At 31.8% G+C, this 23,653-nt stretch overlaps 1 protein-coding gene across 3 annotated transcripts in view; it reads right to left on the bottom strand.

The window, feature by feature from the left end:
• Positions 1–1,392: 1,392 nt before the first annotated feature.
• LOC126881201 (uncharacterized) overlaps positions 1,393–23,653 on the bottom strand; it is a 28,709-nt gene continuing 6,448 nt past the window's right edge. Inside the window, exons 2-5 of one of the 3 annotated variants that reach the window (XM_050645305.1) lie at positions 23,281–23,421; positions 14,303–14,564; positions 12,116–12,295; positions 1,393–1,589 (exon numbers count right to left, since the gene is read on the bottom strand). In XM_050645305.1, coding sequence (XP_050501262.1) covers positions 12,141–12,295; positions 14,303–14,564; positions 23,281–23,421 — 558 coding nt within the window. In that variant the 3' untranslated portion in view covers positions 1,393–1,589; positions 12,116–12,140. The remainder of the gene's footprint in view (positions 1,590–12,115; positions 12,296–14,302; positions 14,565–23,280; positions 23,422–23,653) is intronic. The other 2 variants (XM_050645303.1, XM_050645306.1) reach the window with 2 other exon arrangements.

Raw genomic sequence — 23,653 nt, 5'->3', positions numbered from 1 at the left:
TTCTATGGTATAAAAAGGGTTTTTTTTAAAATGTATCACCCTGGGTCTGTTGAATAAAAGTAAGTATTTGCTTTTACTTACAAATATTTAAGTATTTACTTAATAGTAATTGAATAAAGTAATTTCTTTAATGCTTTATTTAATTACTATTAAGTAAATACTAAAATATTTGTAAGTAAAAGCAAATACTTCTTTTTATTCAATAGACTAAAAAATAGATTAAAAAAATTGGTAATTGTCCCTAAATGAAACCTATACCAAAAAAATCAGCGACTTATTTATTATTAATTGCCGCAGGTTTTCTTCTTGATTTCCATTACAGTTAGGGAAAAAAATTTGTTTTAAAAAAACATCGTTTTTAAAAATTTGTCAACTTTGCCCCCCCCCCCCCTCCCACCGCTGAACGGTGGGTGATAGACATATGCTGTCCGGAAATAAATACTAGGAAATAAGTCCTCTTCATTTTGCTATTTAGTAAATTTTTTGCAAAACGTACAGGAAGGCTACGTTGAAAAGGGGGGTTCCGGGGCGAAATTTTTTAAGAAAAAGTTAGTCTCATAATAAGCACCCCTTGATATACCAGAAAAAAAATAAATCCGGACTTGTGTCCATTTTGCGAGGTTCAACCTCTGTTTCCTACACTAATAAGAATTTCCTACTATTATCAAGTCTAGGCTTTTACGTTCTTTGTTTGCAATTAATTTAAGTACTTAGACATTGATACTGGCTGGACCAGTGGCTTGTTCATTTTTATGAGCTTGTACTGCATAAATTACTTCTTTGGTTATTTTTGAACTTTTTTCATTAATTCGATGATCTGTGGATGGCGTAGAACAAGGTCTATTGTCGTCAAAAAGTGTCTAAATGTATTCTTTCTATCTCTCCAGTTTGTCTTCTGTACTTATAATTATTCGGTTCTAATATTTCTTAATCTTGTCTGTTGTCTCTTTCTGTGTATACCTGCCATTTCTTTCACTTTTTTATGGGAATTAAAGGTGTTACCTATATCTTTCCTCAAGTTGTTCGATTTCTAGTCATTTTGCTGACATCTAGGTGTTTTCAGCTTATCTGCACTTTTTTCTAATAATTTAGAAAAAAGTGCAGAGTCTGCTTTATTTTCGTCTTACGTCCATGATTTCTTGCGTCATCCATTCTTCTTTTCTGTTATCCTTCATGAAGCCGATCTCTTCTTCTTGTGTCTTTGTTATTTTCGTTTTAGAGCAGTCCATGTTACTTTAACGTCCGTCTGTACCAAGTTCTCTATTGTTTCTACTTCTTTTGTAACCCTGATACCTACCTAGTTCTTTCTTTCCTTTCGATAGCTGCACTCAGCTTATGCGTTTTTTTTTACACGTGAGAGGATTATTCACATTAATAATACGACTAGAAAGCTAGATGTCTGTATTGTGTGTATTTCCAGAAATTAAATATGAAGTTTTAACAATAAAATTAAAAATATTTATTAATTGGATTTTTATTAAATTAAATGCAGTCTAACAATATTAAAGTAATTGTAGAAACCATTACCCATAAAATATTTGAAGGAAGATTATTTGTATCGATTGCAGAATTTCTTGATCTTTCTAAACCTAGAAAAATAAAGATCATGGTAATTTAATATTAAGAAATAAGAATCAAACATATCGTGTTAAGGAAACTACCACACTAAATACAATTATTATTTTTACTATACATCCTGGTGGTTTATATTTGACAAAGGTTTTTTTTAATTATTAATTAATTATTATAGTCAGGACAAAATTATATCGGACACATCTTGTGTTTTATAATTTTTAACATACTAAATTACATATCCAATAATTTTTATCCATGCAGATGGGTGAAACTCGACATGATATCGTATCTTAGACTATAATCAAACGTTTTAAAATAAAATAAGTACTGATTCTTATTAATTGGATTTCAAATATTGTATCTTAGATTTTAAGTTTCTTGTATAAATGTTTTTATTATTAATATGAAGACGGAACGAGATCCTACGCGTATAGACCATGTGTGTAGCTAATTGGGGATTAGTAGGGCTAAACCGCTGGCGGTGGATTTTGAATCATAGTTAAGTAAAAATAACATTCGCCACTGTTTGAAACAATTTTTATTACTAATAGGAAACGAACTTTATTCCAGTTAGAGGTTTTAATAGTTTAGTTCTCAGGGGACACGGATTTAAGCATGAAGAATAGTAGACCAGGGCGCATTTGTAAAAATATTAGTACATTTGGACGTTGAGAGGTGACTCAAATTTTTTTGCAGAAATTGCTTGAAAATAAATCAAATAATAATATTTGAGTTATCCTCCCTCTCAAAAAGGTCCGGAACATTGTTTAAATAATCAAAATGTCAAAAATTGAAGGAAAAATTCGATTTTTTTCTCCGTTTTTTGATTATAACTTTAAAAGTATTTATTTCCGAGAAAAGTTGTACTAACATAAAAGTTGCGTAATTGAATTTCCTACAATATAGAATTGGTTAAAAATTTAAAAAATAGTCACACTTGTTGCAAAATAGCAATAATTGTGAAAAAAACATACAAAAACAAGTATTCGCATTTTACGTTTTTTAACCATTTATGCTACACTTAGGGCCTTCATATTTCACCCTGAAAAACTTTATCGTACAGTAAAACAATACTGTAAATTTCATTAAGATCGGTTCAACAGACTTTGCAAAATAAATTTTGCAATACAGCTTTTGTAAAAAAAAAATCATTTTTTCAAAATGTTACAGGACCGAAAATAAAGCAGATAGAAAGTTGAAAATTTTTTTGCATATAGAAGTGTACTGTACCTTTCATTTGCAATTTTTCAAAATTAAAATCGATTAATACCACGGCGTCAGGAATTTTTTTAAATAAACATTAATTATTGGTGCTACGCGCAGGACAACGGATAGTTTGCTCTGATTGGGCATTCCAGTGACCTTTGATAATGATTCATACATTTTAATTTTTATTACATTTCGATATAAATAAATAAATTTGTTTATTGCAAAATAAAAACAAATACTCTATCCTTTGAAATAACACTTTTATTAGAAAAAACTTTCTTTGTTCATATATTTTAACTTAAATAATAAAAGTTTATTATTTTTAAACATATGCAATTGTTTAAACAATATTTCACAAACAATAATAAAATTAGTTTGATTTTTGTGGAATTAAAATATTAAAATACAACAAAATATAGAGTAAGAAAATAATATATTAGATAAAGATTGGAAGAAATTTTGGTGGAAATCAACTTGTGTGAATCGAACACCGCTGTCCTGCGCGTAGCACCAAAAATTATTGTTTATTTCAAAAATTTTCTGACGCCGTGGTAATTAATCGATTTTAATTTTGAAAATTGCAAATGAAAGGTACAGTACACTTCTATAAGCAAAAAAAATTCAACGTGCTATCTGCTTTATTTTCAGTCCTGTAACATTTTGAAAAAATGAATTATTTTTGCGAAAGCTGGATTGCATAATTTATTTTGCAAAATCTATTAAACCGATCTTAATGAAATTTACAATATTGTTTTACTGCATCATAAAGTTTTTCTGGGTGAAATATGAAGGTTCTAAGTGTAGCATAAATGGTTGAAAAATGTAAAACGCGAATACTTGTTTTTGTATGGCTTTTTCGCAATTATTGCTATGTTGCAACTAGGGTGACTATTTTTTAAATTTTTAACCAATTCTATATTGTAGGAAATTTAATTATGCAACTTTTATGTCAGTGCAAGTTTTCTCGGAAATGAATACTTTTAAAGTTATAATCAAAAAACCAAGAAAAAATCGAATTTTTCCTTCAATTTTTAACATTTTGATTATTTAAACAATGTTCCGGACCTTTTTGAGAGGGAGGATAACTCAAATATTATTATTTGATTTATTTTCAAGCAATTTCTGCAAAAAAATTTGAGTCACCTCTCAATGTCCATCTCAAAACAGATGCGCCCTGGACTATAGGGGAATCAGATGTAACAGTTTTAGTTGGTGTGTGTCAATATTTTCAGTCGATTTAAGATCTAGAATCGAAGGGACGTGTGTTTGAGATAATCAAAAGGACGCGAATTAAAGAAACGCTTTAAGAGCACGCACATAGTAGCGATCAACAGGTAGCAACAAACGCGGTCCAAGATTGCGAAAGTTCTGCGAACTTTCAAAAGTGAGGCAACAGTGCGTCGGTAAACGATCAAAAACAATAATTTTTATACACATAGGCGTGAAATGTTGCCAAGTCAGTGATGTTCGATTTCTTGTTATAAAAAAATCGATTTTAATAGTTCCAATGTGACACTAAATCTAGGCATGGGATAAAAAAGTTTTATGCCATAATGGCGGTACAGGCTCCTTTTTTCAATATTTTATTTAGTTATAGAGTAATTTCCACATACTAACATATTTCTGAAATTGGGCTCTGTAACGCCATTCTTTATTATATTACGAATATGTGTGCCAAATATCTCGACAAAATATTCAAAATTAGAGCCGCAATCTTGGAACGCGTTTGTTGCTACCAGTTGATCGCTACTGTTTGCTCTTAATACGTACTTATATATTGACAAGCCGGCCATATTAAGTAAATGCGATTATTTCCAAATACATTTTCTTGGTCGCAATTACACGAACACTTTTACATTTCGTCACCTTATCAGTAGCTATAATTTAGTTGTCAATTTTATTAATTAAAATGGTTAAGCATCATACGAACTTTTATTACGAGTGTCTTTAATCAGGGCCGTAACTACCATTGGGGCAACCGTGGCAGTGCCCCGGGGCCCCCGGCCAAGAGGGGCCCCTTAGGGACCCTCGTTTGTTTGGCCGTGCATAGATTTTAACGAGGAAAATAAAAATATGTATTTTAAAAGCCGATCCCAACGAAATAGTTTCAAATGACACAATTTTAAAAAGACCTTACAGATGCACCCTAAACCTCAAGGTAAAGTTAAGGGGTCTAAGCTGGGGCCCCCGAGACCATAACATAATAAATTAAATTATTACCTAGGAAATTAGTTAATTTGGCGTAATAAAACCTAAAATGCCATTGGAAAGGAGGTCCGGGCTAAGCTGGAGACCTTTCGTAAAGATATAAATTGTTACTGAGAAAATTAGTCATTGTGACGAAATAAAAACTAAAATGCAACCGGAATATGGGGCCTCCGTCCCAACAATATTGTCTTAACCAATTTACCCCAGGCCACATATTGGTACGTAAAAGGAACCACATTGTAGCCGAACAATGTACTTGCATAAAACAGATAAGATAATACTTGCAAAGTTATTTAACTTAAAATAAGGCTTAAAATTTTTTGTGTTGGTCAACTAAAATAGCAATATTAAGTATTTACAACATTTTCGACATTAATAAACGTCAAATACGGTTGCATCTAAAATAGCTCCAGAAAAAATTAATTTTTTAGTAGTTTAACTTAAATTAATTTTATAGTGGTTTTAATTATCATTGATAAGAAGTTTCAGTCCTATGGGTTAAACAGCCTAGGCTTCTTTTCACGGTGTTTAACTTTTGTGTGAACAGTTTAAAATTTGGCCATGGTTAAACGTACCTAAATATTGACATTCAGCTCGCAGTTTTTGTGACAATTAAAACATTTAAATTTCATCGTGGGTAAAAACATTTACATATTGTAGAATAGTGATACAAAAGTGAAAATATTCTCCCCAGATGGGGGAGAATATAAAAAAGACGCCAGTGTGCGAACTAAGTACTGCTGAAGTTATTAGTGATAGTAATCAAGACATGGATACAGGAACTATCACCACAAATTCTTCTGCTACAAGGGAGGTAAAACTTTTTAATATTAATTGTAATAGTTACGACTTTCAAAATTGTTGTGTTTATGTTGAGAAGACCAATGATCAGAATATTTCCCGTTTGCATCCAATGGTTGTTGCAGATATTTTACATCAAAAATTAAAGATTAATAATATTAAGCAAATTAAAAGTATAGGAAGAAACCGTGTTAAAGTAATCCTCAAATCTATTTTGGATGCAAACAATTTAGTCAATAATAGTCACTTAAAGGACGATAATTTAAAAGCGTACATTCCAAATCACCTCTTGGAAATCAAAGGACTGATACGCGATGTTGATACCAAATATAATATTGACTATTTGAAAAAATATATGAGCTCTAGTTCACCAATTATTGATATTAAAAGAATGCACAGGAAAGTAGAAAAGGATGGAAATACAGAATACGTCCCTAGACGTAATGTTATAATTACTTTTGAAGGCAATTGTTTGCCAAACTATGTTGTGATAAATTATGTATTTTTCCAAGTGGAAAAATTGTTGGGTAAAGTGACGCAATGTTATAAATGCCTCAAATATGGACATATTTCTAGACAGTGTAAAGGTACACAGGAATACTGTATACAATGTGGACAAATTAAAAATGACACACATACATGTGATGAAACAAAAAAGTATTGCATACACTGTAAAACTGATAAGCATATATCGATCTCTAAAAACTGTCCTTTTTTCGAACATCAAAAAAAAATAAAAAATATCATGATTGAACATAAAATCTCATATTTGGAGGCAAAAAATTTGAGTGACTCATCATTTTCTGGTCTTATTTCTAATAACAGATTTGAAATATTGTCAAATTCAGACAAAGAATTTCCAAAATTAACTAACTCCTCTGAAGTTAGTACATCTCCTTATTTCAAGCCATTGAGGCCTCACCTACAGAAACCCAAAAGTTTTAGCCAACCAAGCTGTAGTACATCAAGCACTGAGTATAGTGCAAATAAAAAAAGAAAAGTATCATCTCCAACTTCCGAAGATCCTACACCATATCTCATCCCTTTCAGATTTGGACCGTCTCAACCTTTACCTCCCTTAAATAAGGAAAGTTTTCCTAATACAGACAATGATAAAAATAAGTTAGTAGATTCCTTAGTACTTCTTTTCTCAAGTTTTATTCAAAATATTAATTGTTTAGAAGAGGCAAAATCACTTGACATGAATTTGTTAGCCAAAGGTATTAATAATGTTCTAGATAATATTTTAAAAAATAACTCATCTAATGACGAACAAATCTAAACTCAAAATAATACAATGGAATGCTCGATCAGCTGTTGCTAACAAAAACAGCCTTATTAACTTTTTAATAACCGAAGATATTGACATAGCTTTAATAAGTGAAACTTGGTTTAAACGGGATGTTGTATATATTTATAGAGGTTATAATGTGATACGCGAAGATCGCGATGACGGCTATTCTGGAGTTGCTATTTTAATTAAAACTGGTATTCCTTTTGAGCGCATAACAATTAAAAAAAATTATATTCAAGACTTGCTTGCTTGTGGTATTAAAATCAACTATAAACAAAGTTATTTAAGTTTACTCTCTGTATATAGGTGCCCAAAAACTAAAACCAAAACCGAAGATTGGGATAAGTTATTTTCTCAACTAAAACACCCTTGTATCATTGGAGGAGATATGAATGCACATAATTCTTTGTGGGGCTCATATAAAAATGATAATATAGGCCATCAAATTGTGGAGACAATTCAGAATTTAGATTATGTAGTAATGAATAATGGACAACCAACTTGCCAAACGAGTCCAGGAAACTCAGATTCCATGATTGATGTCACGTTTTGCTCACCATCCCTTTTTGATAAAACTTCGTGGTCTGTAGATCTTGATACCTTGGGATCAAATCATTTCGTTATAAAGGTTGTGATCGATGTCTTGGGAACTAATGCTAATACCATTTATCCCAGTACTAAGTGGAACATTAAAAAAGCAAATTGGTCATTATACTCTCAGCTTGTTGATACCTTATTAAACGAAAAACCTCACACATCCTTAAATACCCAAGAAAAATATAATTTCCTTATTGACTGTATTAATGAAGCTTCTAAACAATCTATTTCTGAATATAAACCATTTAAATGCAAACGGACTCCCCCTCCGTGGTGGGATTCGGAATGTGATCAATCCGTTGCAGAAAGAAAGAAGGCATTAATAAACTATAAAAACAATTCTTCTCCTGAAAATTTTTGTAAATGCAAAGAAGTAAATGCTTGTGTCAAAAAATTCCTGAAATTAAAGGCCAAACAAAGTTGGGTTGCATGGTGTTCAAAATTAAATAAACAAACTCCATCTAGTCTTATTTGGAATCAAGCAAGAAAAATGAATAGGAAAAAAGTTAATTTTTCATTACCTCTAAGTAATTCATGGGTAGACGATTTTTTCGATAAAATAGCTCCACCTTACGTAAATAACCAGTTAGATGCTATTAATTCTAAAACGCTTCCATCTGATCAGAATAATTTTCTCCTTACACCTTTTTCGAGAACTGAATTAGAATTTGCCCTTGATAATCGCGTTAGTACCTCACCAGGATACGATGCAATCAAATATCCTATGATACAACATTTACCAGATAATGCAAAACAATTACTTTTAAATATATTTGACCTAATAATTATTGAAGGCAACAGCATAATAGATTTTAAGCTTATTATAGTCGTTCCTATTCCCAAACCGGGGAAAGACCCTAAATTAGCTGAAGCTTACCGACCGATATCATTATTATCATGTATATTGAAGACTCTCGAACGGATGGTTAAGATTAGGTTGGATTGGTGGCTAAGGGATCAAAATCCTTTACCCGCTAACCAACATGGTTTTAAAAAAGGTTATGGAACTTTAGATTCCTTAACAACTCTTGTTGTAGACATTCAGAACAGTTTTTCCAGGAACAGTTATGTGCCCGCTTTATTTTTAGACATCGAAGGTGCTTATGACTCTGTCTCTCTTTCAATTCTCCAAGAAAAAATGATTACATTTTTTAATATTCCATCACAGTTTGCTTCTAACATTGTAAACCTGTATAAAAATAGAATAATTTATTTAAAAAATAATCATACTCTTATAGGCCCTAGACTTAATAATAAAGGATTACCTCAGGGCTCCGTTTTGAGCCCTATTTTATTTAACATTTACACAGCAGATCTACACAACATCACTATTAACAATATTGCATTTAATGTTGTACAATATGCTGACGATTTCTGTTTGTACACAGAACACAAGAAATATCAGCAATCCATTGAAAACTTGAATAGTGTCTATGGTCTCCATAAAAAATGGTTTATTGAAAATGGCTTTGAATTATCATGCAGTAAATCACAAGTTTGTTTATTTACCAGACATAACTTTCCTAATATTAGCACAATCACCTTAGGTGGGCATAAATTTTCTTTTAAAAATAAAATTAAATATCTTGGAATGATACTCGACCAAAAACTGACCTGGAAGTTACATATTGACGACATGTTGAACAGGTGTAATAAGGGAATAAACTTTCTTAAATCAATTAATAGAACTTGGTGGGGATCGGATGTTGAAGTAAGTTTATTATTTTATAAAGCTTACATACGATCTATTTTCGATTACGGCAGTGTTTTGTATGGATCAGCAAGTAATGCACTACTAAACAAAATCAACGTTTTACAGAATTCAGCCTTACGAATATGTCTAGGAGCTATGAGATCCACTCCAGTACAAGCTTTATATTTGGAAGCCTTGGAACCTCCTTTAAATCTAAGACGAAGCTTTTTGTCCAAAAAATATTTAATGAAAGTATACTTAATTAACCCTCTTCTATACCAAAAAATAGTGACTTTAAGTTGCCATGATCTAACCAATAAATATTGGCAAAAAAAGAAATCTCCCTTACTGTGTGAAGCTTATAATCAAAATATAGTACTCTTAAAAAATATAGATAAAACGAACGACTTATTCAAAAACTACGCGTACTCTTCTTTCTTTTCTCCTACAGATATTATTGTACCAAATTATAGTGAAAACATATATTTAAATAAAAATATTCTTTTATCCATAACGAATAGTTACAATGAGTCAATAGCTCTATATACAGATGCGTCTAAATCTGCAGATGGAACTGGATGCGCCTTTTTTATACCATCGGGACATATAGAAAAGAAATTCAAACTGAAACCGGAGACTTCGATTTATACAGCAGAGGCTATTGCAATATATGAAGCTTTACTATATGTAGCTGAATTTGATTTCGCCCATATTTTAATTTTGTCTGACTCCTTAGCAGTATTGAAATCTCTTGGTAAATATGGACCCCCAAACATCCAAGACTGCCCATACATTTATAAAATTAAACATATTAAACAAAATCTTTTAACCAAAGGAATCAATGTACATTTTATCTGGATTAAAGCACACGCAGGATTTGAACATAATGAGTATGTCGACTTATTAGCCAAAGAAAGCGTTTCATCCGATACCAGTATTCTACATAAAATAACACTGACTGATAGTATAATCTCTTTCAAGTCAACACTGCATCGGGAGTGGAGCTACCAGTGGAAGGAATACTCTTTTGTGAATCAAAATAGATACTCGTTAATTCAGCCCGATATTCCCAAATTTCCTTGGTACAAGTCTTGTAGAGCTTCTAGAAAGTACATAACTTCTATTATTAGAGTACGATTCGGGCACGCATGTTATCCAAAGCATTTATTTAAAATACAGGTTTTGGAGAATGATAAATGTGAGCATTGTGAAGAGGAAAGTGATTTAGATCATATATTTTTTGGTTGTTCTAAAAATACAATTTACTCATCTAAATTAATAAATGATTTATTAAAATGTAAAGTAGCAACTCCTTGGAATATACTATATTTATTATCACTTGGTTCTGTAGATGTATACAACTCTTTAATTAACTTTTTAAAAGACAGCAAATTATCATTATAATTCCCTTAAACATTTTTAATTAATACCTTTGGTAGTTAGTAGTTTTAGCTGTTAAGCTTAGTGTTACTTAATACCTTTTAGTTGTTATCTTTGTTTTAAACCTGTTTTGTATAACTTGATAACTTGTATTCCTTATGTGTCTGGCAGTATGACGGTAAGTCTAAGCCAAAATAAAAAAAAAAAAAAAAAAAAAAAAAAAGTATTTACAAGAAACTTCAGTCATGAAATGTATTAAAATGAGTTGTCAAGGGGTTAAATATCAAGCATTTTTCCGGACCCCCCCATTCCGCTGGGGGATAAACCCCAGACCCCACGGTAGGGACCCCAGATCACGTTTGCCCCAGGGCCCCCGATCACGTTTGCCCCGGGGCCCCCAACATCGTAGTTATGGCCCTGTCTTTAACGAATCCTACACACAGTGCACTGGAATAAGTGTTACCCCCCTTATTAACTTATTTATTTTTAGCACAAAATTAAAACGCTCTGACAGGTCATTTTTAAAATAATCATAGTATATTATAGCATTAATGTTTCGAACTTTACGCGATCCTTCTCCAGGTGACAAGCATAACTTTGATTTTTTCAAATGAAAGTACATCATGTGACACTCCATTTAAAAGCTTTTGAAATACTGATTACAAACACGTATAATACTTTAATCGTTTTTGAGAGCGTAGGCGCAAAATTTAGGTCGAATATTTTTTAAATGCATTTATTTTTTTCCAATCCTAAGAAAACTAATAAGTATTTTTGAAAAATTTAATCGCAGAATGAAATATTACGTATTATCGAGTGTAGAAAGTTCCTGAGAACTTTTATAATGTTTATTTTAATAAGTCACATGGGCGAAAAAAAGAGATAATTTAGTCTGATTTTTAATTTCAAATACATCATTTAAAAGAGACTGTTTGTTTATTCTAAGGAAATTGCAGCCCTCGGGAATACTGTAATCTTTCATTCTGCGTTTAAATTATTCAAAAATACTTATTACTCTTCTCAAGATTCGAAAAAATGAATGCGTTTAAAATTAATTCGACCGAAATTTGGCGCCTACCCTTTTAAAAAGGATTAAAGTATTATACATTTTTGTAATCAGTGTTTCAAAAGCTTTTAAATGAGGTGTCACATGATGTACCTTCCCATTTAAAAAAAAATCAAATTTATGCCTGTCACCTAAAGAGGTATCGCGTAAAGTTCGAAACATGGATGCTATAATATACTATGATTAAATTAAAAATCGACCTGTCCGAGCGTTTTGATTATGTGTTAAAAATAAAGTTAATAAGAAGGGTAACACTTATTGCAGCGCACTGTATATATTGCCTTATACATACTTCATTCTTAATTATATTCTTAGAGTTAAAGTCCCTTACATTCGTTCTCAGTTTGCCATTTGATAATAGAAAAAGTATTATCTTTAAAATCTTTTACACCAAGGATTTCCGTAGTTAAATTGTTTAGAAAGTTTCCCACCTCTTCTTTCAGGGTGCTATTTACATATGGATAGTAGGAACCTAAAAAATATATTAATTAGTTAACTTAAAAATAACGAAATAAACTAAATAAATTAGTTAATAATCTATATTTATTTTGATTGGACGTCTTCACATCGGTATATATGTGTCGTTATTCAGTTTTTGTTTTTTGTCCCACAATAGGTTATAAAATGTGTTTATTCTTTTCCTTTTTTTTTATAACCTCATTCATTAATCTAAGCGTTCTAATAGTTGCTCCAAGTATTCGTTGTCTTTCTTTATCTTTAACTGTAACATTCAGTATGTATATTAATTGTATAACCGTATATTATACATAACAGATCTTACGGCGATCTTGTACATCAATACGTTATTCGCTTCTTTCCCTTTTGCCTTAGTTTATTACATTTCTTTTCTATTCGCTATATATAGATACCTTCTTCTTCTTTTTGTATAGACATGACTCTCTCTGTTTTTTCAATGTACCTCCAGTAATTTGTCATTCCATCGTTTTCGTGGCCTTCCCACTGATCGTCTTCCTATTGGGGAATCGTCTCTCGCCATCCTTACTACTCTATTTGTTGTCATTCAGCTTATGTGGTCATTCCATTCTACTCTTCTATTTCTTACCCAGTTATTAAAGTTCTCCACCTTGCATCTCCGTCGTATATTCGTACTTCTAGCTCTGTCCTATAGTGTCCTACAATCGATTTTTCGAAGGGTTTTCATCTCCTGTGTTTCGAGCCATCTTTTTGCCCTCACAGTGTCAGGTCGTGTTTCTGTGGCGTATGTCATTATTGGTCTGATGACTGTTTTGTAACAGCTCTATTTGCTTTATTCACTTGATCTTTCACTTCTGTTTCGAGCTTTCCGTAGCTATATGCAAGCAAGCAATTTGATTTAACCCGACCTGTGGGAATGTCCACCCTCTCGAAAGAGTACATTCGGGTGTAACAATTCATTGGGGCGAGGTGTTTTGACCCGAGTGTAAACAGGGATCACCCCACCTCGCTCCAATGCCCCAGGCCATCCCTTTCCCCCCCATAGCACGCTGATGCGCGATGAGGGCACAACTATCGTAGCCAAATGCTCTTCACAATGGAATCCTGGGTAATAAGATTCCATGTGGTACCCTAATCGAATGCAAAAATCTTAGGCTCAGCGTGATGCGCTCTATGCCTTTCCGTAGCTATATAGTGTGATGCCTAGATATTTATACTCTGACGCCCCCCCCCCCCCCGACTCTCTCTAATGTACATCTTATTGGATTTGCTGTTATCACCATGCATTTTGTCTTTTTTGGGGAAATGAACGTGTTAATACAGTCTCACCACGGATGGGGTGCCCAAGAGAAAAAAACTTTCTTATTTTCAGTTTTAGCGAAAAATGTCATTCTTGATAAAAATTTTTGCTTGTCCTAAAACGCCATAAAACGAAATAAAATTCAAATTTTTCAAAACCTACTTAATTTTGTAGCTAATTTTATGCAAATCCCTATAAATTTTTGCACCAAGTTCGAAATCATAACAATAATCTAGTGTTGCTAAGCTACAATGTAGCTTAGTAACTGTCAACTCCGATAAATAATTTGCGAATTGTCATTCTTTTTCGACAAGAAAATGTTAAGCATCCAATCATAAATTTTTTTTGAACACTTAACATTGTCAAAAATATGACAATTCACAAATTATTTATCGGAGTTGACAGTTACTAAGCTAGATACATTGTAGCTTAGGCAACATTGTAGCTTAGCAACACTAGATTATTGTTACGATTTAGAACTTAGTGCAAAAATGTATAGAAAATTTACATAAAATAGGCTACAAAATTAAGCAGGTTTTGAATAACTTGAATTTGATTTCGTTTTATGGCGTTTTAGAACAAGTAAAACTTTTTATAAAGAATGATACTTTTCGCTAAAATTCAAAATAAGAAAGAGTTTCCTCTTGGGCACCCCATCCGTGGACACACTGTATATAGATACGTATTGATATAAATTAAATATAAGTAATTAAATATAATCGTTATTTAGATAGATATATTTACCCAATTTTATTCCTTTATCTTTCATAGAGTTAGGATAATTTTGACCTATGTCACCAAGTTTACATCTTTTAACGTCAGTATCGATTATTTCTTTTTGAAATATATCTTGAAAATATCTCAAATAATTAATTGTAGAACCTAAACACTCTGTATTTGGATGATAGTGATCTGGATATTTCACCTTAGTATAGTCAAATAGTCCAAGAGAGCAAGCGGTTCGCCTATCTGCATTGCATGTCCAACTGTGGGTAGAGTCTCTAACCTGCAATCACAAGACGTTGACAATATTATACACGGTTTTTTTAAGATTTTACCAATGATATTCTTGTATATATGTTATAGTCAAAGCCCGAATTTCAGGCACTCCTAGGTTTGACTAGGCAATCCTCAGGTCTGACTGACGATCTTAGTCAAAGCCCGAAATAAATTACAGTTTCGGCCTTTGACTAGTCAAACCTAGGAGAGACTAAGTTGGTCAGGCAAAGGTCGAAATTTAATTTTATGAAATCGGGGTTTGACTAGTCAAACCCCGATCAGCTATTAAAATGTCGTAATTTGTTAGATTAGGTTTAATAAAACGTCATTTTTTTAATTGTAATATTAATTATTCTTATACTGTCGTAATTAAAATAAAAAAATAGAGTTTATTCTCACATATTGATGTTGAGGCATTATGGGATTTAGAGTTACACAATAGGTTAGACCAGTGGCTTTCAATTTTTTTGAGTGATGTACTGTACCTACCACAAAATTCTTATAATTATTTTTGGTACCACCTAACTAAAATACCTATGGCGGTAGTTAATCTAATTAACTATAAATATGATAAATTTTTGCTGTTTTTGCGTTTTGTGTACCACTGCACATAATGATATGTACCACCATTGGTACATGTAACACAGATTGAGAAGCCCTGCGTTTAACCTTTTACACATCATAATTTTGAAGAGCAACTCTTATTGCAGTAGCATTTTATAAAGCCTTGTCCCCCAAATTTAGATCTTTTGTACTAATTTCTCTTAGAGACAGAACGTCTTCGATATTAAGAAAATTTTCTTTGCATTCTCTTATTTGTTGAAAAAAGTGTGTTTATTGTTCCGTATTTCGTACCAACTCTACATAAACCGTCAACTGTTTTATCTTGTATGATACCCAAAATATTTAGAGTATCTCCTTAGCTCTATCAAAGCTGGGAATAGGTATGGTTAAAGTTTCTCTGATCGAAATTGGAGGAATTTTTTTTCACTTAATTGTTTCGTAGCATTGGCCTGGGCATAAAGACTTTCAATCGCCTTTCCCTTTATTTATTTTAATCTTTTCTGTCTTTGCACAACGCATGTCTATACCATCTGATTACAAATTATGCTCGAATATGCGTCAGAGTTCTTTTTTTGGAAAATACAACAAACCACACCTGAAGAAGTAATCTGAATTGCTTGACAATTTTCTTCCTCCACTAGTGACGACGGTCCAGGGCCTTCGTTAGTACTATGGTGATCCTTACTTTTGATAGTGCTCAGCCTACAGGTGGGTTGACATTACGAGTGAATTACATTTATGCAATGCATAGATACAAGTGTACCTACTGCTTGAGTTTGAAAATAGATAATAAAATATCTGACAATAGCACGGGCAAAATACGTAAGCGTAACCCGCCTTAATGCTATGAAATAATTAAGTGAAAAAAATTTCCTGCAATTTCGAATGGAAAAACTGTAACAATACCTATCCTTAGCTTTGATAGAGCCAAAGAAGGTGCTCGAAATATTTTGGGTATCATAAAAGATAAAACAATTGACGGTTGATATAGAGTTGGTACGAAATAGGGAACAATAAACACACTTTTTTTCAAGAAATCGAATAAGAGAATGCAAAGAGAATTTTCTTAATTGTCTCTAAGAAAAATTAGTACAAAAGATTCTAAATTTGGAGGGCAAGACTTTATAAAATGCTACTGCAATAATAAATGCTCTTCAAAATTATGTGTAAAAGGTCTAATGTATTGTGTAACTCTAAATGCCATAATGCGTCAACATCAACATGTGAGAATAAACACTAATATAAAAAAAATTTATTTCGACAATATAAGAATAAAATTAAACATTAAAATTAAAAAATGACGTTTTATTAAACCTAATCTAACAAATTACGACATTTTAATAGCTGATCGGGGTTTGACTAGTCAAACCCCGATTTCATAAAATTAAATTTCGACCTTTGCCTGACCAACTTAGTCTCTCCTAGGTTTGACTAGTCAAAGGCCGAAACTGAAATATATTTCGGGCTTTGACTAAGACCGTTAGTCAGACCTGAGGATTGCCTAGTCAAACCTAGGAGTGCCTGAAATTCGGGCTTTGACTATAACATATACAGTTGAGCCCATGGTCCTTTACCCGTGCGTCATTAACAACTGGCGACATAACACACATACTTTTTATCTGGCCAGCGCCGGATAAAGGGACGGGCAAGCCGGGCGGCAGCCCGGGGCGCCACATTTTGAGGGACGCCGATATAAAAATAAAATATTTTATATATTAACTTTGAACATTTTGAGCTTCCTAATATGGTTGAATAAATCTAATATTATTTAATAAAAAAAAACTATTTCTATCTATAGTCAGAATTCATAACTCAAAATAAAGATTAATAGATTAACCAAAGCCCACTACTAAAAATAATGTAGCCTAAGAATTGTTATGGCTTGTATCTTGTATCACTCATACGAAGTTAATGCAGACTGCAGACAAATTATTATACGATCTAAAAAGTTTGTTCATTTTTTTTAAAAGGTCATTTTTGTCACGTAAAACGTATGTCAAAAATCTACTTAAAAATAGAGGAAAAACAAAAATTTTAAATTATCAACAAACTTAAGAATAGTCAGCGATACTATACTGGCGTTAATGTTATACGCCTCATTTACTCATTTGTTAAATGATATTTTTTAGTCTTTCTGTAAATTTGCATTACTTGCCATTTGCATGGCGCGCGTGCTTTGTGAAATAAAAAAAAGTTTTGTAAGATATTGATTGTGGAAATAATGAATTTTTATTCTTTTTATGTTATATAGATTTAGGTAAGTTGCTATCTACGTAATAAAAAAATAATAAATGAATAATTAATTTTATGGTAGGAAATCATAATATTCAATCGCACATTGTTATATGAGGTAGACGACGAAAATTTTGAACATTTGAAGTGATTTTTTAAAATTATTATTCTTATCGGTCTTAGTAAATACATTATTACTTATTCTTTCACTGTAAAGTAATTTATTTTTTCTACGACCGTTTACTAACATGCTCATTATTCGCTATTTTTTCATAGATAATATCACCCATTACTGTACCCGTGAGTAATATTTCATTACTCACGGGCTGAAGTTCCTCACGGGTCATTACTCACGGGCTGAAGTTAGATTCAAGTGGCGCATGCCACTTTTAATATTAATCGTATATAAACTGCAAATAAAATTACTTAAATTTGTTTATTTAATACAATAATTATTGTTATTTATACCAATAATTAACTTCGAAAAATATATAAAGGAATTTTAACTGTAACAATGTCAGTATATTTTTTACGTTTATATCTTGTTTACTAAAAATTTTGACGTTTATCATTTAATTTAGTGACAGTGACATTACCGCTTTTTGTTTATGTTAATTGGAATTTATAACTAATATTGTGTTTCAAGTTATATTGTGTTAAATATGTTATAACATATTATGTATAGGTATATTATTATATTATATATAGTTAAATGTAAATATACATTATAACTATATATTATATGAAATACGTCCACCGACAACAGCCATTTTCTGTTTATTAGATTCATTGACAGTAGGTACAAATTTAAGCTTATAATTTTTCGGAAACGAATAGAACTTATATTGACTATTTCTAGTTGTATTTTTACAATAAATAAGAATTTAGTAATAATAGGCAACCGATTATTCAGCCACGTACTAGGGGTAAATAGCATTTAGGTATTTTTGTAAATTATTATAATTTAAATCTCGAGTAGTTGATAATTAAATTTTTTACTAATTAAAATAAAAAAAGGTCGTAGAAAAAGTATAGTATTCTACTCGCATGTAATGGCTATTACTCACTATGATGAATTACGACACTCGCCTACGGCTCGTGTCGCAAACTTCATCATCGTGAGTAATAGCCATCATTACATGCTCGTTGAATAATATACTATATTGTTTTAAATTTTTTTCACCAAACTATGACTGTTGACGATTAGGAATAATAAGTTCTTCTTTACATGAATGTACAGAAACCTATTTCGAGTACTTTGTAAGCGTTAAGATGTTTTATTTTTGCACAAAAACGGAGCGTCGTATGAAAAAAGGGTAGATGTTTTGTCACAAATTGAACGAGGAATTATAAAATGATTTTTTTTTAATATCTCAGTGGCATACTATTTTTTTTTTATTTAGACCATTAACCGTATGCGAGCCAATGATGGATATAAAATGCTTGATTTTATATCAAAAAATGCGCAAAGAAAGGGTTCAACACCTCGTTTCTCGGAAATGCGTTTATAGAACAAACTATCATTATTTTTTCATGTAGAAGTAAGTGTATTGCTTCACTTAACCGTTTTTCCAGTTCTTTCTGTTTTGCCAGTCACCTTCCCGCAGATTTCTTCTTTCCATTGCTTCGTCCACTTCATCTCTGAAATATCTTCGGGGTCTGCCTCTCTTACGTCTTCCTATCGGGCTTCGCTCTGTTATTCTGTTTATCCAACGTGTTTTGTTTGCTCTTCTCAGTGCCAATACCAGGTTAATTGCTTCTGTTATATGTAGTCTATTATATCTGAGTTCATCCCCATTATTTTCTTAATCTCTTTGTTATTTATTTTATCTTTTTGTTACTGTACAGCTTCGCCTTAGGAATTCCATCTCTGTTACTCTTATTGTGTTTTTGGTTTTCTTATTTATTATACATAATATATATTCGATACATCTGATATGTATCGAGTCACAGGCCTACTCATTATTATAATAAAACAATCAATGATTTTCAATTGAATTTAGATGATTGTAGATGCCAAGGATATGGCAACGGCTCTAACATGAAGAGAAAAAATAAAGGTGTACAAGCTCGTGTTTGCAAGGAATATCGTCGTGCTTTTTTTATACCATGTGGATACCACTCCCTCAATTTAGTCATTGGAGATGCAGATTGTGCGCAGTGCGCACAATCAACATCTTTTTTGATATTATACAGTAGAACCTCGGTTATCCGTCAGGGTACCGAACCAAGGGTATGACGGATAATCGAAAAGACGGTTAACAGAACATTAAAAAAAGTTAAAAATTGATAATACAACTCTCAAATTTTATTTGTGTGTTTTGTTTGATAATACAGAAAGAGGAATTTGTGTTCATGTTAATATTGTCCAATTTGGTTTAAAATATTCTGAAATCTTTGTTTGCTTTACTGATACTTCACATTTTGCAAGGGCTGAATTTCTTAATCGGCGTAAGATCATGCAATCTACTTTATTGGATTCTTCTTGTCGAGAATACCACTCGATGAATGGTTGCATGTGCGATGTAGCTTCTCTAGCTTCTTTAGGCAAATCTTTGTCAGGTGCAAGCTGTTTCGTCAGCCTCTGTTTTGCCATTTCAACGATTCCATCATCTGTAAGCAATCGATAGCCACTTTCGCCCTCATCACAAATTAACCATTCCTTTAAGTCATCTTTAGCCAACGAAAACAAAACAGTTGATTCAGCCATAACTTCATTTGTTACGGCATTGTACATTTCAGCGAATTTCGTTTGGCTTATCGCAATGCTAAAAAAAATGAATTGATGGCTCAAATTTTTTTCTTATGTACTCAATACAACTTATGTACGGACTCTGACGGTTAACAGAGGTGACGGTTAATGGAGAGACGGATAATCGAGGTTCCACTGTACAACGTTTATACACATTTTTTTCTGTTTGTTGACAATATACATGTATCTTTATCTTTTGTTTCCCTTCTTCGTCGATTGAACTTCAAATGCGCTCGTTATGCCATACCATATGTTGCATCAGTTATAGAGCGTGTCTACTTAAGTTGGAAACATATGGGAAACTTTTTTATTATTAATTTTACGAAAAAAAGTTATTCTTTATAAAAAGTTCTGCATGTCCCAAAACCTAATATTCAATCATCAGATATCAAATTTTCTCAATATTATACGAGGTATGTCAAAAAATATGAATTTCGGTCAAGTATAAAGTACCTTTATTTCTCTCAATATCGAAAATTCTTATGATAAAAAGTTGTTTGGAATTAAAAACTAAGATCAAATATGCAATTACATGCTTCTAATTGGAAAAAAAAATTTCTCAAAGTTATGGATACCCAACATCGTTTTTAATTATGTATTACAAATATGATAACTCGTTTATTATTCATTTTATGACAAAAAGTTATTCTTCATAAAAAGCTTTGCATGGTCCAAAATCTAAGACACAACCATGATATATCAACTTTTATTAATTTTATACGAGGTGTGTCAAAAAATATGAAATTCGCTCAAGATTATAGTACCTTTATATTTCACAATATTTCAATTAGAAGGATGTTATTGCATATCGAAACATAGTTTTTAATTCTAAACAACTTTTTTAATAGCCGTTTTCAATATTGTGAAAAATAAAGGTACTTTACTCTTGAATGAAATTCATATTTTTTGACATACCTCGTATAAAATTAATAAAATGTGATATCTGATGGTTGCATCTTCGGCCTTAGGACATACAGAGCTTTTTATAAAACATACCTTTTTTCGTAAAAGTAATAATAAAAGAGTTATCGTATGTGTAATAAATAAAAACGAAGTTAGTATCAATAAATTTGAGAAAAATTTGGAAAATATTTTTTTCCAATTAGAACCATGTAATTGCATATTTGATCTTAGTTTATATTTCCAAACAACTTTTCATAATAAGAATTTTCGATATTGAGAGAAATAAAGGTACTTTACTCTTGAACGAAGTTCATATTTTTTGACATACCTCGTATAATATTGAGAAAATTTTATATCTGATGATTGAATCTTAGGTTTTAGAGCATGCAGAACTTTTTATAAAGAATAACTTTTTTTCGTAAAATGCATAACAAAAAAGTTTCCCATATGTTTCCAACTTAAGTAGACACGCTGTATATTATAAAATATATTTGAAATTTTGATTTTTTGCCTTTTTACTATTTTTTATATTTGCAGTAACTTTGTATATTAGTATGAAAGGGCGCCAAATTCTGTTTTGCCCGGGGCGCTCAAACCCGTAGAACCGGCCCTGTATCTGGCGTCATTGTCTTCCACGCATGAAACTAAAAACTAATCAGCTACCGACTGTTATTAAGTAAAGAAACAGGTTATATTTATGTACGCTGTAGACTCAGTACATTGACAAGTGATAGGTACAAAAAACACTTGTACTCTAGAAAGCCACTGCGCATTCGCTAGGAAAAATATTTTGATTCGGATTTTTTACACAATCTTACTCAAAAAGGACCCCTTTTAACAAATTTGCATGTTGCCAGGTCCAAAAGTGGGTCAAAAATTTTTTAAAGATTTTTTTTTGTTTTTCCCTAAAATTATTATTTTTTGCATCGAACAAAGTTTTATTAGGTTTTTTGGATCATTCCAAATAGAAAAGGTCTTTAGTGACTTTTCTCTAAAAGTGATAGTTTATGACATATAAGCGATTAGAAATTAAAAAATGGCGAAATCGGTCATTTTTAACCTGCCAAAACTATGTGAAAAATTCTTTAAACATCGGTTGATGAAACCCCGAAGAGCTTTTTGCAATACAATATCGAAAACCCCTTTGTTTTTTAATTGCTAATCAAGCGGGCGCGACACTATTTTCAACCGTTGCATGTATATTATGGTAGGGGAGCCCAAGCGGGGATTTTTGCAGGTACTCGAGCGCGTCAGATTATCATATGGGGAGAAACCTGGTGCCCTGCAGATGTACCTCTACCATATATTGGCTCTTAACACAGGGGAGTTACACACGTTAGATTGAAAAACTAAAAAATACGTGTTAATCACTTAATCAAAATTTTTTTTAAAATCTATCGAATGGTACCAAACACGACCCCTCCCCCCAAATCTTAAATAGGAGCCCCAAATTTTTATTCCACATTTGGATTCCTTACGTAAAAATAAGTAACTTTTATTCGAAACATTTTTTCAAATTATCGATAGATGGCGCTATAATCGGGAAAAGCGATTGTTAGAAATGGAAAATTAAATTAAAAATGGCAAGTCCCCACTAAAATGGAAAACTTTACTTAACTTTTTTTGGTTTTAGAACCTACTCTTCACAACCCAATAGGTCCCCAAAGCGCTCGAGTGACTGCACATTTAGTCCCCTACGCTCCCCTACTATTATGCAATATGCGTAAATATATGTGCGGAAAAATATTCTGATTTAATTTTTTTTCACCATCTTGCTTGAAAAGGTTCCCCTTTTAACAGATGTTGCATGTTGCCAGGAGCAAAAAGCAGTCAAAAATTTTTTTAAATGTTTTTTGTTTTTCCTAAAAAAAATTTTTTTGCATCGGGCCAATTTTTTTAGGTTTTTTTATAAGCGATTGAAAATTTAAAAATTGCAAAATCGGCCATTTTTAACCCTCAAAAACTATGTGAAAATTTCAATGTTGCCAAGGTATTTACGTAGATATTCTACGAACATCGATTGATGAAATCCCGAAGAGGTTTTTGCAATGCGTCTAAAGGTGGGAAACAAACAATGTAATCTAAATTTATACGTTTCTACCGCTAAATTTCCCTGCTCTACAACTTTCATCTCTTTTATCTCACAACTAAATATGTTTTCCATTTTTTACGTTATTTCGCCGGTTATTCGTGAGCTTATCACTGTATGTACAAACAAAAATTATTACAACTTTAAAAATAGTAGATAAAAGTATTAAAATTGAAAATTTACCGCATCTGTTTCATATGGTAGTAGCTCGAATTTTACATATTTTGAAAGACCCGCATCTAATAGTGGTTGAACTTCTTGCAGAATAAAATCCTTTGTATGCGCACAGAATGGCAAGTCTTCATAAAAGATTACCAAATGAATCTAAAAACGAAAATACAAATCATTATTTGTACAAAAAATCCTGCCTGTGATTGGACAATACCTATATAGATCAATAAATAGCAGTAAATTATAGCAACTGCTTGATATCTTAATGTTCAAGAATTTTAAGGCTTTTTAGAACCCAGTGTCTGAAAATTGGCTATTTTCCATTTTATTGCGATCTATTTTACACAAAATAATAAACAATACATATGAGTTTTAAGGAAATGAC

Source organism: Diabrotica virgifera, chromosome 3 (assembly GCF_917563875.1).
Source record: "Diabrotica virgifera virgifera chromosome 3, PGI_DIABVI_V3a".
Taxonomy (NCBI): domain Eukaryota; kingdom Metazoa; phylum Arthropoda; class Insecta; order Coleoptera; family Chrysomelidae; genus Diabrotica; species Diabrotica virgifera.
The sequence above is the reverse complement of the archived record's forward strand: the minus strand, read 5'-3'. Positions and strand labels throughout refer to the sequence as shown.